Here is a 12,444-nt window from a genome sequence, read left to right on the forward strand (position 1 = left end):
TGGCAGGCTTCAGTCCATAGGCTCGAAAATAGTTGAACACAACTGAGCAAATTTCACTTGGTGCTTGTATGGCAATCATCCTTATGTTCCTGAAGCTGTGTCTTATCATATTCTGAGACCTCACACAGAGTTGTACATATTTTAATAGCAGTTTGACTTATGCTAAGTCCCCAGATACAGACCCTGAAAGAATTTGAGCAAGTAGAGTATTTGGGAGGTGCTGGAACTCAGAGGAGGGTTCACACGGGGAAGAGAAGGCAGCCAATACACTGTGTGTGATAAAGCCAGCTTCCTCAGTGGATAACTGCAAGTTGATCCTGCTGGGAAACCCTGGGAAGTGGTGCCCAATACACGCCCCAGAATTATTCCACTCGAGGGGGCAAAGGACTGCAATTCTCACACACTCACTCCTGGGAGCTGTGGACTGTTCCCAGGGACTTGTTACTATCCAGGCACACTAAGGCAATAGCCGTTTGTGGGAGAAAATGCCCTCAGACATGGAGATGCAAGTACAGTGCGTTGAGAGTCCAACTTGAAGACCGGAGACGGGACCAGGGAAGTCCTGCCAAACATTTAGGATCAGGATATGTGTGTGGAAGTCCCGCTCGGTCTCCGACTGTCCAACCTGGGCAGGAAGACGAGCCTGACTCCTCATCCGTAGGATGGGGTGGCCACGCCTGCCTTCCTCTTGTTAGAGCCAGAGGGATGCATATGTCCCTGGGACACAGAGAATGTGAGGGTGACCATCGATATGGGTCTCCATTTCAGCTGGCCAGCCGGTGTCCAGCATGGTCCAGCCCCCCTTTAAGGGGGATGCCGGGCAGGCAGCAGCAGCAGCAGGCACGGACAGGCCAGTGCTGCCTACCTGCTTCCCTTCCCAAGCCGCAGCCCCTCTCCTTCCCTCTCGCCTCCTCAGGGGTCACTGGATACCCTTCACTAGCTTGCCATCAGTGCCTGGAATTTGCGTCCCGGGCAGCCGGCCATCCCTGGGGCAGCGGCTACATGTGTGACCCTGGGCACCTGAGGGGAGGTGGGAGAGGGGTGACCGACAGCAAGCCTAGAGGGGAGGGGCTAGGAAGAGCCAGACCTCCGGAGAGGGGCCTCCTGGGTCTCTAGACTCATCTCCACCTCGGTGTGGGGTGGGGAGGGAAAGACCCTCCTGGGGCTGAGTCAGGGGAACAAGAGGCTGAGAGCCCTTCCTGCTGTGTCTTCACAGGACACCCTGCAGTCACTCACTGAGGCTCAGCCCCCTGTTCCACTCTTTCTACTGAGGTGGATCATCTGGGCAGCCTCCACCTGGGCCCTCCCACCCCCAGCAATAAAAGTGCTTTCCTGAAATGGATTTCTTTTCCTTCCAGACACTGATCTTCTCTGCTTAGCCCCACCCAAGAGCTTTCTGCCTTGTAAAGATCATGTCTCCCCACCCTACTGTGTTCCATAAAAAGGACTAGAAGTTATCACTCTGAAGGAGACTGTAGTGTGGGGTCCATGGGGCCTTCTTAGAGAGAGAGGAAGGGGCCCACATATTGTTTCCATAGGACACCCCATTACTGGGCATGTGCTTTGCAGGTGCTACCAGTGGCAGATGTGACTGCTGATGGAAGGAAGGTCTGATGCTATAAAGAGCAATATTGCATAGGAACCTGGAATGTTAGGTCCATGAATCAAGGCAAATTGGAAGTGGTCAAACAGAAGATGGCAAGAGTGAACATTGACATTTTAGGAATCAGTGAACTAAAATGGACTGGAATGGGTGAATTTAACTCAGATGACCATTATATCTACTACTGTGGGCGAGAATCCATTAGAAGAAATGGAGTAGCCATCATAGTCAACAAAAGAGTCCCAAATGCAGTACTTGGATGCAATCTCAAAAACGACAGAATGATCTCTGTTCCTTTCCAAGTCAAACCATTCAATATCACGGTAATCCAAGTCTATGTCCCGATCAGTAATGCTGAAGAAGCTGAAGTTGAATGGTTCTATGAACACCTTCAAGACCTTCTAGAACTAACACCCAAAACAGATGTCGTTTTCATTATAGGCGACTGGAATGCAAAAGTAAGAAGTCAAGAAACACCTGGAGTAACAGGCAAATTTGGCCTTGGAGTACAGAATGAAGCAGAACAAAGGCTAATAGAGTTTTGCCAAAAACTATGTTCTTTGCAGCCAAAGATGGAGAAGCTCTGTACACTCAGCAAAAACAAGACTGGGAGCTGACTGTGGTTCAGTTCATGAACTCCTTATTGCCAAATTCAGATTTAAATTGAAGAAAGTAGGGAAAATCACTACACCATTCAGGTATGACCTAAATCAAATCCCTAACGATTATACAGTGGAAGTGGGAAATAGAATCAAGGGATTGGATCTGATAAATAGAGTGCCTGAAGAACTATGGACGGAGGTTCGTGACATTGTACAGGAGACAGGGATCAAGACCATCTCCAAGAAAAAGAAATGCAAAAAGGCAAAATGTCTGTCTGAGGAAGCCTTACAAATAGCTATGAAAAGAAGGGAAGTGAAAAGCAAAGGAGAAAAGGAAAGATATACTTATTTGAATGCAGAGTTCCAGTGAATAGCAACTAGAGCTAAGAAGGCTTTCCTCAGTGATCATTGCAAAGAAATAGAGGAAAACAACAGAATGGGAAAGACTAGAGATCTCTTCAAGAAAATTGGAGATACCGAGGGAACATTTCATGCAAAGATGGGCTCGATAAAGGACAGAAACCGTATGGACCTAACAGAGGCAGAAGATGTTAAGAAGAGGTGGCAAGAATACACAGAAGAACTGTACAAAAAAGATCATCATGACCCAGATAATGACGATAGTATGATCACTGACCTAGAGCCAGACATCCTGGAATGTGAAGTCAAGTGGGCCTTAGAAAACATCACTACGAACAAAGCTAGTGGAGGTGATAGAATTCCAGTTGAGCTCTTAAAAATCCTAAAAAATGATGCTGGGAAAGTGCTTCACTCAATATTCCAGCAAGTTTGGAAAACTCAGCAGGGGCCACAGGACCAGAAAAGGTCAGTTTTCATTCCAATCCCAAAGAAAGGCAATGCCAAAGAATGCTCAAACTACCGCACAATTGCACTCATGTCACACGCTAGTAAAGTAATGCTCAAAATTCTCCAAGAACCATGAACTTCCAAATGTTCAAGCTGGATCTAGAAAAGGCAGAGGAACCAGAGATCACATTGCCAACATCCTCTGGATCATCAAAAAAGCAAGAGAGTTCCAGAAAAACATCTACTTCTGCTTTATTGACTATGCCAAAGCCTTTGGCTGTGTGGACCACAATAAACTATGGAAAATTCTGAAAGAGATGGGAATACCAGACCACCTGATCTGCCTCTTGAGAAATCTGTATGCAGGTCAGGAAGCAACAGTTAGAACTGGACATGGAAAAACAGACGTGTTCCAAATAGGAAAAGGAGTACGTCAAGGCTGTATATTGTCACCCTGCTTACTTAACTTATATGCAGAGTACATCACGAGAAACGCTGGGCTGGAAGAAACACAAGCTGGAATCAAGATTGCCGGGAGAAATATCAATAATCTCAGATATGAGTTGACACCACCTTTATGGCAGAAAGCGAAGAAGAACTAAATAGCCTCTTGATGAAAGTGAAAGAGGAGAGTGAAAAAGTTGGCTTAAAGCTCAACATTCAGAAAATGAAGATCATGGCATCTGGTCCCATCACGTCATGGCAAATAGATGGGGAAACAGTGACAGACTTTATTTGGGGGGGGCTCCAAAATCACTGCCTTGTCTAACTCAGTGAAACTAAGCCATGCCCGTGGGTCAACCCAAGATGGGCGGGTCATGGTGGAGAGATCTGACAGAATGTGGTCTGCTGGAGAAGGGAATGGCAAACCACTTCAGTATTCTTGCCTTGAGAACCCCATGAACAGTATGAAAAGGCAAAATAATAGGATACTGAAAGAGGAACTCCCCAGGTCAGTAGGTGCCCAATATGCTACTGGAGATCAGTGGAGAAATAACTCCAGAAAGAATGAAGGGATGGAGCCAAAGCAAAAAGAATACCCAGCTGTGGATGTGACTGGTGATAGAAGCAAGGTCCGATGCTGTAAAGAGCAATATTGCATAGGAACCTGGAATGTCAGGTCCATGAATCAAGGCAAATTGGAAGTGGTTAAACAAGAGATGGCAAGAGTGAATGTCGACATTCTAGGAATCAGGGAACTAAAATGGACTGGAATGGGTGAATTTAACTCAGATGACCATTATATCTACTACTGCGGGCAGGAATCCCTTAGAAGAAATGGAGTAGCCATCATGGTCAACAAAAGAGTCCGAAACGCAGTACTCGGATGCAATCTCAAAAACGACAGAATGATCTCTGTTCGTTTCCAAGGCAAACCATTCAATATCACAGTAATCCAAGTCTATGCCCCAACCAGTAACGCTGAAGAAGCTGAAGTTGAACGGTTCTATGAAGACCTACAAGACCTTTTAGAACTAACACCCAAAACAGATTTCCTTTTCATTATAGGGGACTGGAATGCAAAAGTAAGAAGTCAAGAAACACCTGGAGTAACAGGCAAATTTGGCCTTGGAGTACAGAATGAAGCAGGGCAAAGACTAATAGAGTTTTGCCAAGAAAATGCACTGATCATAACAAACACCCTCTTCCAACAACACAAGAGAAGACTCTACACATGGACATCACCAGATGGTCAACACCGAAGTCAGACTGATTAAATTCTTTGCAGCCAAAGATGGAGAAGCTCTATACAGTCAGCAAAAACAAGACCAGGAGCTGACTGTGGCTCAGATCATGAACTCCTTATTGCCAAATTCAGACTTAAATTTAAGAAAGTAGGGAAAACCCCTAGACCATTCAGGTATGACCTAAATCAAATCCCTTATGATTATACAGTGGAAGTGAGAAATAGATTTAAGGGCCTAGATCTGATAGATAGAGTGCCTGATGAACTATGGAATGAGGTTTGTGACATTGTACAGGAGACAGGGATCAAGACCATCCCTGTGGAAAAGAAATGCAAAAAAGCAAAATGGCTGTCTGGGGAGGCCTTACAAATAGCTGTGAAAAGAAGAGAAGCGAAAAGCAAAGGAGAAAAGCAAAGATATAAACATCTGAATGCAAAGTTCCAAAGAATAGCAAGAAGAGATAAGAAAGCCTTCTTAAGCGATCAATGCAAAGAAATAGAGGGAAAAAACAGAATGGGAAAGACTAGAGATCTCTTCAAGAAAATTAGAGATACCAAGGGAACATTTCATGCAAAGATGGGCACAATAAAGGACAGAAATGGTATGGACCTAACAGAGGCAGAAGATATTCAGAAGAGATGGCAAGAATACACAGAAGAACTGTACAAAAAAGATTTTCATGACCCAGATAATCACGATGGTGCGATCACTCACCTAGAGCCAGACATCCTGGAACGTGAAGTCAAGTGGGCCTTAGAAAACATCACTACGAACAAAGCTAGTGGAGGTGATAGAATTCCAGTTGAGCTATTTCAAATCCTGAAAGATGATGCTGTGAAAGTGTTGCACTTAATATGCCAGCAAATTTGGAAAACTCAGCAGTGGCCACAGGACTAGAAACGGTCAGTTTTCATTCCAGTCCCAAAGGAAGGCAATGCCAAAGAATATTTAAACCATACAATTACGCTCATTTCATATACTGGCAAGGTAATGCACAAAATCCTTCAAGCTAGGCTTCAGCAGTACATGAACTGAGAACTTCCAAGTGCATAAGTTGGACTCAGAAAAGGCAGAGGAGCCAGAGATCAAATTGCCAACATCCGTCGGATCGTAGAGAAAGCAAGGGAATTCCAGAAGAAAAATGTACTTCTGCCTCATTGACTACGCTAAAGCCTTGACTGCATGGATCACAGTAAACTGGGAAATTCTTAAAGTGAGGGGAATATCAGAGCGCCTGACCTGCCTCATGAGAAATCTGAATTCAGGTCAGGAAGCAACAGTTAGAACTGGACATGGAACAACAGTTCAATTCAGTCGCTCAGTCATGTCTGACTCTTTGCGAACCCATGGACTGCAGCACGCCAGGCCTCCCTGTCCATCACCAACTCCAGGAGTCCACCCAAACCCATGTCCATTGAGTCGGTGATGCCATCCAACCATGTCATCCTCTGTCACCCACTTCTCCGCCTGCCCTCAATCTTTCCCAGCAAAGGCAGAATGAGAGCTTCCAGGATTCTCCAACCCAGAGGACTCCTCCAAAGTGGGCAGTGAGGAGACAAGTCAATGGATGCTGTGAGAATGTGGCTTTATGAAGCGGAGAGGCAGGGGGGCAGGGGGCAGGGGTGAGACTGGGCAGGCAGGGGGGTGAAGGGCAGGGTCTCCAGCCTCCGGCTTAGAAGGAGCAGACGAAGGGCAGCGGCCAGTTGCACGGAGCTCGTCGCCAGCGACCCCCTGCAGGCAGAGAGCACAGTGATGTCAGTTCACCTGAGTGTGGCCTGAGTCCCCAGTGCCCCGCCAGGCACCTCTCAGCTGACCTTTGCCAGCCAAGCTGAGGCTGTATGTCTCCCCATGTCCCAGCTAGCCACAATCACTGATCTCTTCTCTTGCAGAGGCAGTGTGCTAAGGGCTTCCTTTGGACTGTCCTTCCACCCTCACAGTGATCCCAGGAGGTCAGGGCTGCCAGCACTCCCATTTCATAGATGGGGAAACTGAGGATCCGGGGAGTGATAACCTGCCCTGATCTCAGCAGACAAGCAGTGAATGGAGCCAGATGTGGACCTCGGCCATCTGACTGCAGCCCGTGTGGTCTTCACCCCAGTTCTTAACTCCCACATGTCGGGCAGCCGTGCAGTTGGGAGCTGGGGAATCATCTGTCAGCTGGCCCTAGTTCCCACATCTTTCCCGTATCCCTCGACCACACCTCCCATTCCCGAGTGTCCCTCCTGTCTGTCCCGCACTCTCTCCTTGTCACCGTCCTATCAGAGGAAGCGAAGGAGCCTCGCTGAGTCTGGAGGACACAGAGCCCCCAGCCTGTCCAGGACCCCTCACTGTGGCTCTGAGGATCCCTGCACCTCAGCCCTGCTCACACACAGGGCCGGGTTCTCCAGTGGGGGAGGCTGTGTGAGGGGAGGAGTGTCTGTGCAGCTCACAGGGGCGTGTGTGCAGGTCCACACCCCCACCTTGCCCAGGCGGCTGGCCCCCTCACCTCTGGTATTCAGGGCCACACAGTGGCCTGTTCCAAATGTAGGTTGTCCTGCAGCCCAGTATGCAAAATTCCAGTAACTCCCATCAATCCAGAAAAATCTCCTGCACCGAAACTACAGAAGAGAGAGGCTGGGTCAGAGGGCGGAGGTCCAGGAAGACAGGGGCTGGGGCTCCTAAGTCCCCTGAGCATCCCTCCTGGACGTCTATAATCTCCTCTCACTGTGTCACCTGGATACGACCCCACCGTACAGACCCACCCCTGAGCGTTTTCAGGCAGTGACACGGAAGAGCAAACATCGCTTCCAGCTCTCACGCAGAGCAGGCTTCGATCTGGTGGAAATGTGGATTCTGATCCAGGACGTCTGGGCTGCGGCCCAGGATCCTGTATTTCAACAAGCTACCGGGTGATGTTGATACTCTGGTCCCGGGACCACACTGACAGCACTTACTCAGGCACAGCCCCCAGGGTCACTCTGAGAGAAGGACCCCCTCAGAGATGAGGACACAGAAATATGGAGGCAGGCATTCAGCCACTAAGGGACCAAGCTGGGTGTGAACTCTTGTGTCCTGACTCCAGTGACCGACTGATAGACATTTCACAGCCAGCTCTGGTGGAGAGTGTGAGGCAGACGAAAGAAAGAACCCTGTTTATGATAACTGTCCATTTCTCTGTGCAAACGCACCCACCAGGGCAGATTTCAAGCTGCAAGCGTGAAGCCACTGAACACGGGTGAGGAAGAGAAGCGCTCAGTCATCACGTCTGCTACGTCAGCACAAGCCAGCTTCCTGGGCCAGAATGAAGCTCGATGGGGGCAGTTGGTGCCTTGAGGCGCTCAGAAACACCCCCGCCCCGGGCCTTCCCTGGTGGTCCAGTGGTGAAGAAGCTGCCTGCCCTTGCAGGGGCCGTGGGTTTGATCCCTGGTCCTGGAAGACCCCACGTGCCGCAGAGCACCCACTTGCGCTCCCACTGCCGAGTGGGGCTCTCAATTCTGTGTGCCCCAAAAAGCAAAGCCACCTCAATAAGAAACCCATGCCCCACAGCCAGAGGGTGCCACAGCCACAAATAGAGAAAGCCCGTGTGCAAACAAATATGAATACAGGAAAAGGGCTTTTAAAAGATACGGGATTGACTTCCCAGTATTAAACCAACCTTTTTATAAAGGACAGAAAGAAAGAGCTTCCTCTCCCTGGACACTGGCCCCTCACTTACCTGAACTCTGATGAAGCCTCCGATCCAGACCTGTCCGTAGTTGGTTATTATGCTCAAGTGATGGATGAGACGGTTGACATTAAAGTTGTGTATGGAGGCGAGGTTGCCTCGGTAGCACTGCCTGCAGACTCTCTGCAGAGAGAACAGGCGGGAGAGAAAATTCACTGTTTTCATGTTAAGTTGCTGAGTCTCCAGGACATCCCCACATCCATTTGCAAATCAGAAATCAGGTATCTACTGCTCCCCCTGAATCCCATCTCTTGTGCCTTTCTTTGGGCTTCCCTGGTGGCTCAGCTGGTAAACAATCCGCCTGCAATGCAGGAGACTTGGGTTTGATTGCTGGGTTGGGAAGATGCCCTGCAGAAGGAAATGGCAACCCACTCCAGTACTCTTGCCTGGAAAATTCCATGCACAGAAGACCCTGGTTGGCTACAGTCCATCGGGTCGCAAGTGTCGGACACAACTGAGCAACTTCACTTTCTTTCTTTCACTTTCTTTTCTGATGCATATTAGGCTAAGAGAACCACTAGTCTAAATAATAAGAAATAGAACATTGAATCCAATCCTGTCTCTCCATCTCTAGTCCCCCATAGCAGCCTCGCTGCCATATACCTGAGCATTTGCAAACGTCCTTGGGGTCTGCAACATCAGGTAGTGGCGGATCTTGCCCTCAGGACTGCCCGGAAGTTGCACTGTCTCCTCTTCCTTGGGGCACTGCACATCCTCATCTAAGTCATCTGGGTCTGAGGCCCCCTCATCATCGTGGGTGTCCTCGGCCTCCTCTCTTCCCGACTCAAGCACCTCACCACTCACGGCCAGCTCTCCTTCCTGCCCCCCTGAGCCTTCAGGATCCTGGCTCAGGTCTGCCTGTGTCTCCAGATCACCCAGATGGGGGGCATCCTTCTCTGGAAAAAAGAAATATCCCACCATCAGACCAGGTACCACCTTCCTCCAGGACCATGGACAGCTCTGATGTCTCCATCCAGTCTTCCTAGGGACCCCATCTGGAACCAAAGACGGGAAGGATCCCTTGGGGGTTGGATGAGCCAGAATTCTCGCACCACACACAATTGCATGAGAACCTGATGCCAGCTGACACCACATGCGGGTAATTTGGGAGTGAGAGATGTGAGAAGCCCTCATCTTCACAGGGGGTGTTTTTCCTTGCAAACGAGCCCTGGGGGAAAGTTCAGGTCACAGCTCTGGGTCCAGGAGAAATCTAACTAGAGAGGGGCTGGGGCAACTGAACAGGGGGTGTGGCCCTGGACCTAACGGAACAAAAAATAATGCAGGAAAGATGAGAGGAAGACGGATGAGAAGGGAAGGGGAGCACTCACCCAGATAGACAGCAGAAACTGTCCCCAGCAGCAGAAGGGGCAGGAGCAGGCAGCCTTTCATGTTCCTGCAGTCTTGTGACAGGTACACAGCTCCACGTTCCCTCCTGGGGACTTCCCGTGTGTCTGCACTGTCCCTGGAACACAGTGGAGAGGTAGGTTCTGCTCAACTGGTAGATTAAAGGGCAAAGTAGAGAGCTTCCTTGTCTCCCAGCAAACAGACCCTGAGCTGGAGGATCAGGGGAAGAACAAGGGGTGTGAGCTCAAGTCCCTTTTCCTGAGAGCGTGTCACTGCTCCCTGGGCCAGCACTCAGCTCAGACCAGCTCTTGTGCAGGCACAGGTGACTCACCTTCAGGGCCAGAGTCAGGCACACTGGGGAAGAAGGGGGAGGACAGTGGTCATTAAGGTGCACAGGACCGGAGTCCCCGCTGGTTCCCATACAGAGCCCGGGTTCTTCCCAGCCCTGGGTCTGTCCTCCTGGGGAATCCGAGGGAGTCTTACCTCCTGAGAGTCTGAAGCCTCCGCTCTCAGCCTCTGGCTGTTGGCACACAGAAGCTGCCCTTATGCTGGGCTTTGGGGAAATGGGAAGAGGCCAGGAGGATTGCCCCAGGCTCGGGGGTTGGACAGTGGGGCTGATAAGAGGTTGGCTCAGTCCTCCCACCCTTGGGCCGTGCTCTCTGTTGGGACGTCAGGGACCTGTCTCCTGTTTGGCCATAGATGTCCCAACACCATAGTAGGCTCCAGAAGCCCCCACGACTACTGTCCAGACTGAATTTTTATCAGTGCCCCTAAAGGGTCGAGGTCTGTACAATCCTCCTCAGTCCCAGAAGCAGCCTTCCCTGGGTCAGTTTTCCAGCAAATGCCATGGAGGATCCCAGGGAGCAGGGAGACCAGGGGCAGGAGGGGGAGCTTAAGGGGAGGCTCGGCCCTCCTGAGCTCTTGTTGGGCCATGTGTGCACGCTTCCTGTGTGTCACATCCCGGAATCCTCATCTTCCTCACCTCGGTCCCACGAGGATGTGCGATCAGCCCGACTTCACTGATGTGAAGAATGACTGAGATTCAGAGAGGGCAGGTGACTTGCCAAGGTTGTGTGGGAAGTGGGGGAGCTGGGATTACTAAGCCTTTGAGGCTCAAAACCTTCTCTCCCTCTCTGTGTCTGTCTCTCCCCCTCTTTCCCTTCTTCACTCTCTTCCTGTTTCTCCCTCTCCTCTCTCTCCATCTCTTTCTCATCTTTAAGATGAAAAATGCATGCTCTTTCCCTTATACTGTGGCTCTTGATCAAGGCTCTCAGCCTTTGCACAATTATTGTTGGCAGTCAAATCATTCTTTGATGGGGGTCGGTGGAGGGGTTCTCCTATGTTTTGTAGAAAGTTCAGCACCGTTAAGTCACTCTGATATGTCTCCACACATTTCCAAATGTCCTCAAGAAAGCAAAACTCTCTCTCTCAGGGTCACTGACCTAGTTCAGGCCTTGTTGTCCAGCCTAGAGGCAGATCTTCTCATAAGGAAGCAACAGCTGGAGTGGAGACCTTCGTACTGAGTCTTCCCATTCTCTGTGGGCCACGCTTCCCTTCCAATCCACCAGCCCCCACGGTCGGCACAAGAGGCAGCAAATGAGGCACTCAGCTCAGTTGCAGAGTTCAAGGGGACACTAAAGAATTCAGTAGTCATGATAAATAAACATTTCATGCAATGTTTCTTAAAAGTCAGAATCATTGCAAAAGTACTGTGATGAACAAATGTCAACATATTCATCAATCAAGTTCCAGCCACATTCACTGCAACCCAAGGAGAGGCCAGTAATGGCTGAGGCTTGATTCTGCCGGACGTCATGGCCCAGAGCCCATGGACCCATCAGGGTGTTGCCTCCACTCTGGGGTAACCTAGCTGGGCAGTGTATTTTTGTACCTTGGATTCCAGCCCAGCGCTCAGGGCACCAGTGACAGGTCACCTAGGCTTTCTTGCCTGGCCTCTACTCTCCCCAGGGCCCTGCACATGCAGAAGGGTCTGAGAGGCCACTTCTGGGCTGATTGCAGAGTAACGGTCTCAGCCGTTATCTCCCGGGGCCAACGGACCCGACCCTCAGCTTATCTACCTGACTTGGGGTTGGGGGGGATTGGTCAGTTCCAGAGAGGGAAAACCTAGTCTTCAGATTTCAAGCTGGAGACTTCCCTTGGAGGAGGAGTGGAGGCCTAGGCACTCCTCCATTATTCTCCCAGTCCTGGGCCCAGGTCAAGGACACCATTCCACACAGCAGTTGGGATGACCAATACCTTCAGCTGGTGTTGCAAACCAAAGCCATGATAAGCTTCTCAAACGCTGTTTCATGTAAACGTTCCTGTTTCACACATTAGGAAACAGCCTATCAGAGAGCTGAAATAAGTTGCCCAAGACCACACGACAAGTCAGAGACAAGCCTTCTGGCTGCTTATCTGCCTGCCTGCCATTGGCCTCCTGTCCCTGGAATCCCATCCCTCTGGCCGGCCCCGCCCCTAAGCTGACCCAGGGCAAAGACACCCCAGTGACTTCAGGGACCCCCTCGATATCATGATGATGCCTGCCCAATGTGAAACGGGAAAGTGCTTTCTAGGCCTTGCCACGAGGCAGGCGGAGTCTTAGTTCCCCAACCAAGTACCAAACCCACATGCCCTGCAGGGGAAGCTCAGAGTCTTAACCATGGGGCTGGAAGTCTGGACGCAACGTTTCTGGAGCTC

General features: G+C 50.1%; 1 protein-coding gene across 3 annotated transcripts; it reads right to left on the reverse strand.

The window, feature by feature from the left end:
• Positions 1 to 6,268: 6,268 nt before the first annotated feature.
• Positions 6,269 to 10,298, reverse strand: LOC781990 (proteoglycan 3-like). Of its 3 annotated transcripts, XM_024975559.2 has the most exons (7): positions 10,231 to 10,298; positions 10,079 to 10,101; positions 9,732 to 9,865; positions 9,007 to 9,299; positions 8,395 to 8,526; positions 7,186 to 7,297; positions 6,269 to 6,431 (listed from the first exon to the last, which is right to left on the reverse strand). In XM_024975559.2, exons 3-7 carry the CDS (start codon positions 9,790 to 9,792, stop codon positions 6,373 to 6,375), a joined length of 657 nt encoding a protein of 218 aa, XP_024831327.1. In that variant the 5' UTR covers positions 9,793 to 9,865; positions 10,079 to 10,101; positions 10,231 to 10,298; the 3' UTR covers positions 6,269 to 6,372. The 3 variants fall into 3 exon arrangements, with proteins under 3 accessions (XP_024831327.1, XP_024831328.1, NP_001077257.1); XM_024975560.2 differs by lacking the exon at positions 10,079 to 10,101; NM_001083788.2 differs by having other exon boundaries at positions 9,732 to 10,265.
• Between the last annotated feature and the right edge of the window lie 2,146 nt (positions 10,299 to 12,444).

Source organism: Bos taurus, chromosome 15, assembly GCF_002263795.3.
Source record: "Bos taurus isolate L1 Dominette 01449 registration number 42190680 breed Hereford chromosome 15, ARS-UCD2.0, whole genome shotgun sequence".
Classification (NCBI taxonomy): Eukaryota; Metazoa; Chordata; class Mammalia; order Artiodactyla; family Bovidae; genus Bos; species Bos taurus.

Bases quoted from the DNA above. Each gene is read 5' to 3' on its own strand.
- LOC781990 (XM_024975560.2), bottom strand. From the start codon at position 9,792: ATGAAAGGCTGCCTGCTCCTGCCCCTTCTGCTGCTGGGGACAGTTTCT. The intron at 8,527-9,006 runs GTATATGGCAGC...TTCTCTCTGCAG, and splicing joins GGACGTTTGCAAATGCTCAG to AGAGTCTGCAGGCAGTGCTA. The intron at 7,298-8,394 runs GTAAGTGAGGGG...TCTCTTCTGTAG, and splicing joins GAGGCTTCATCAGAGTTCAG to TTTCGGTGCAGGAGATTTTT.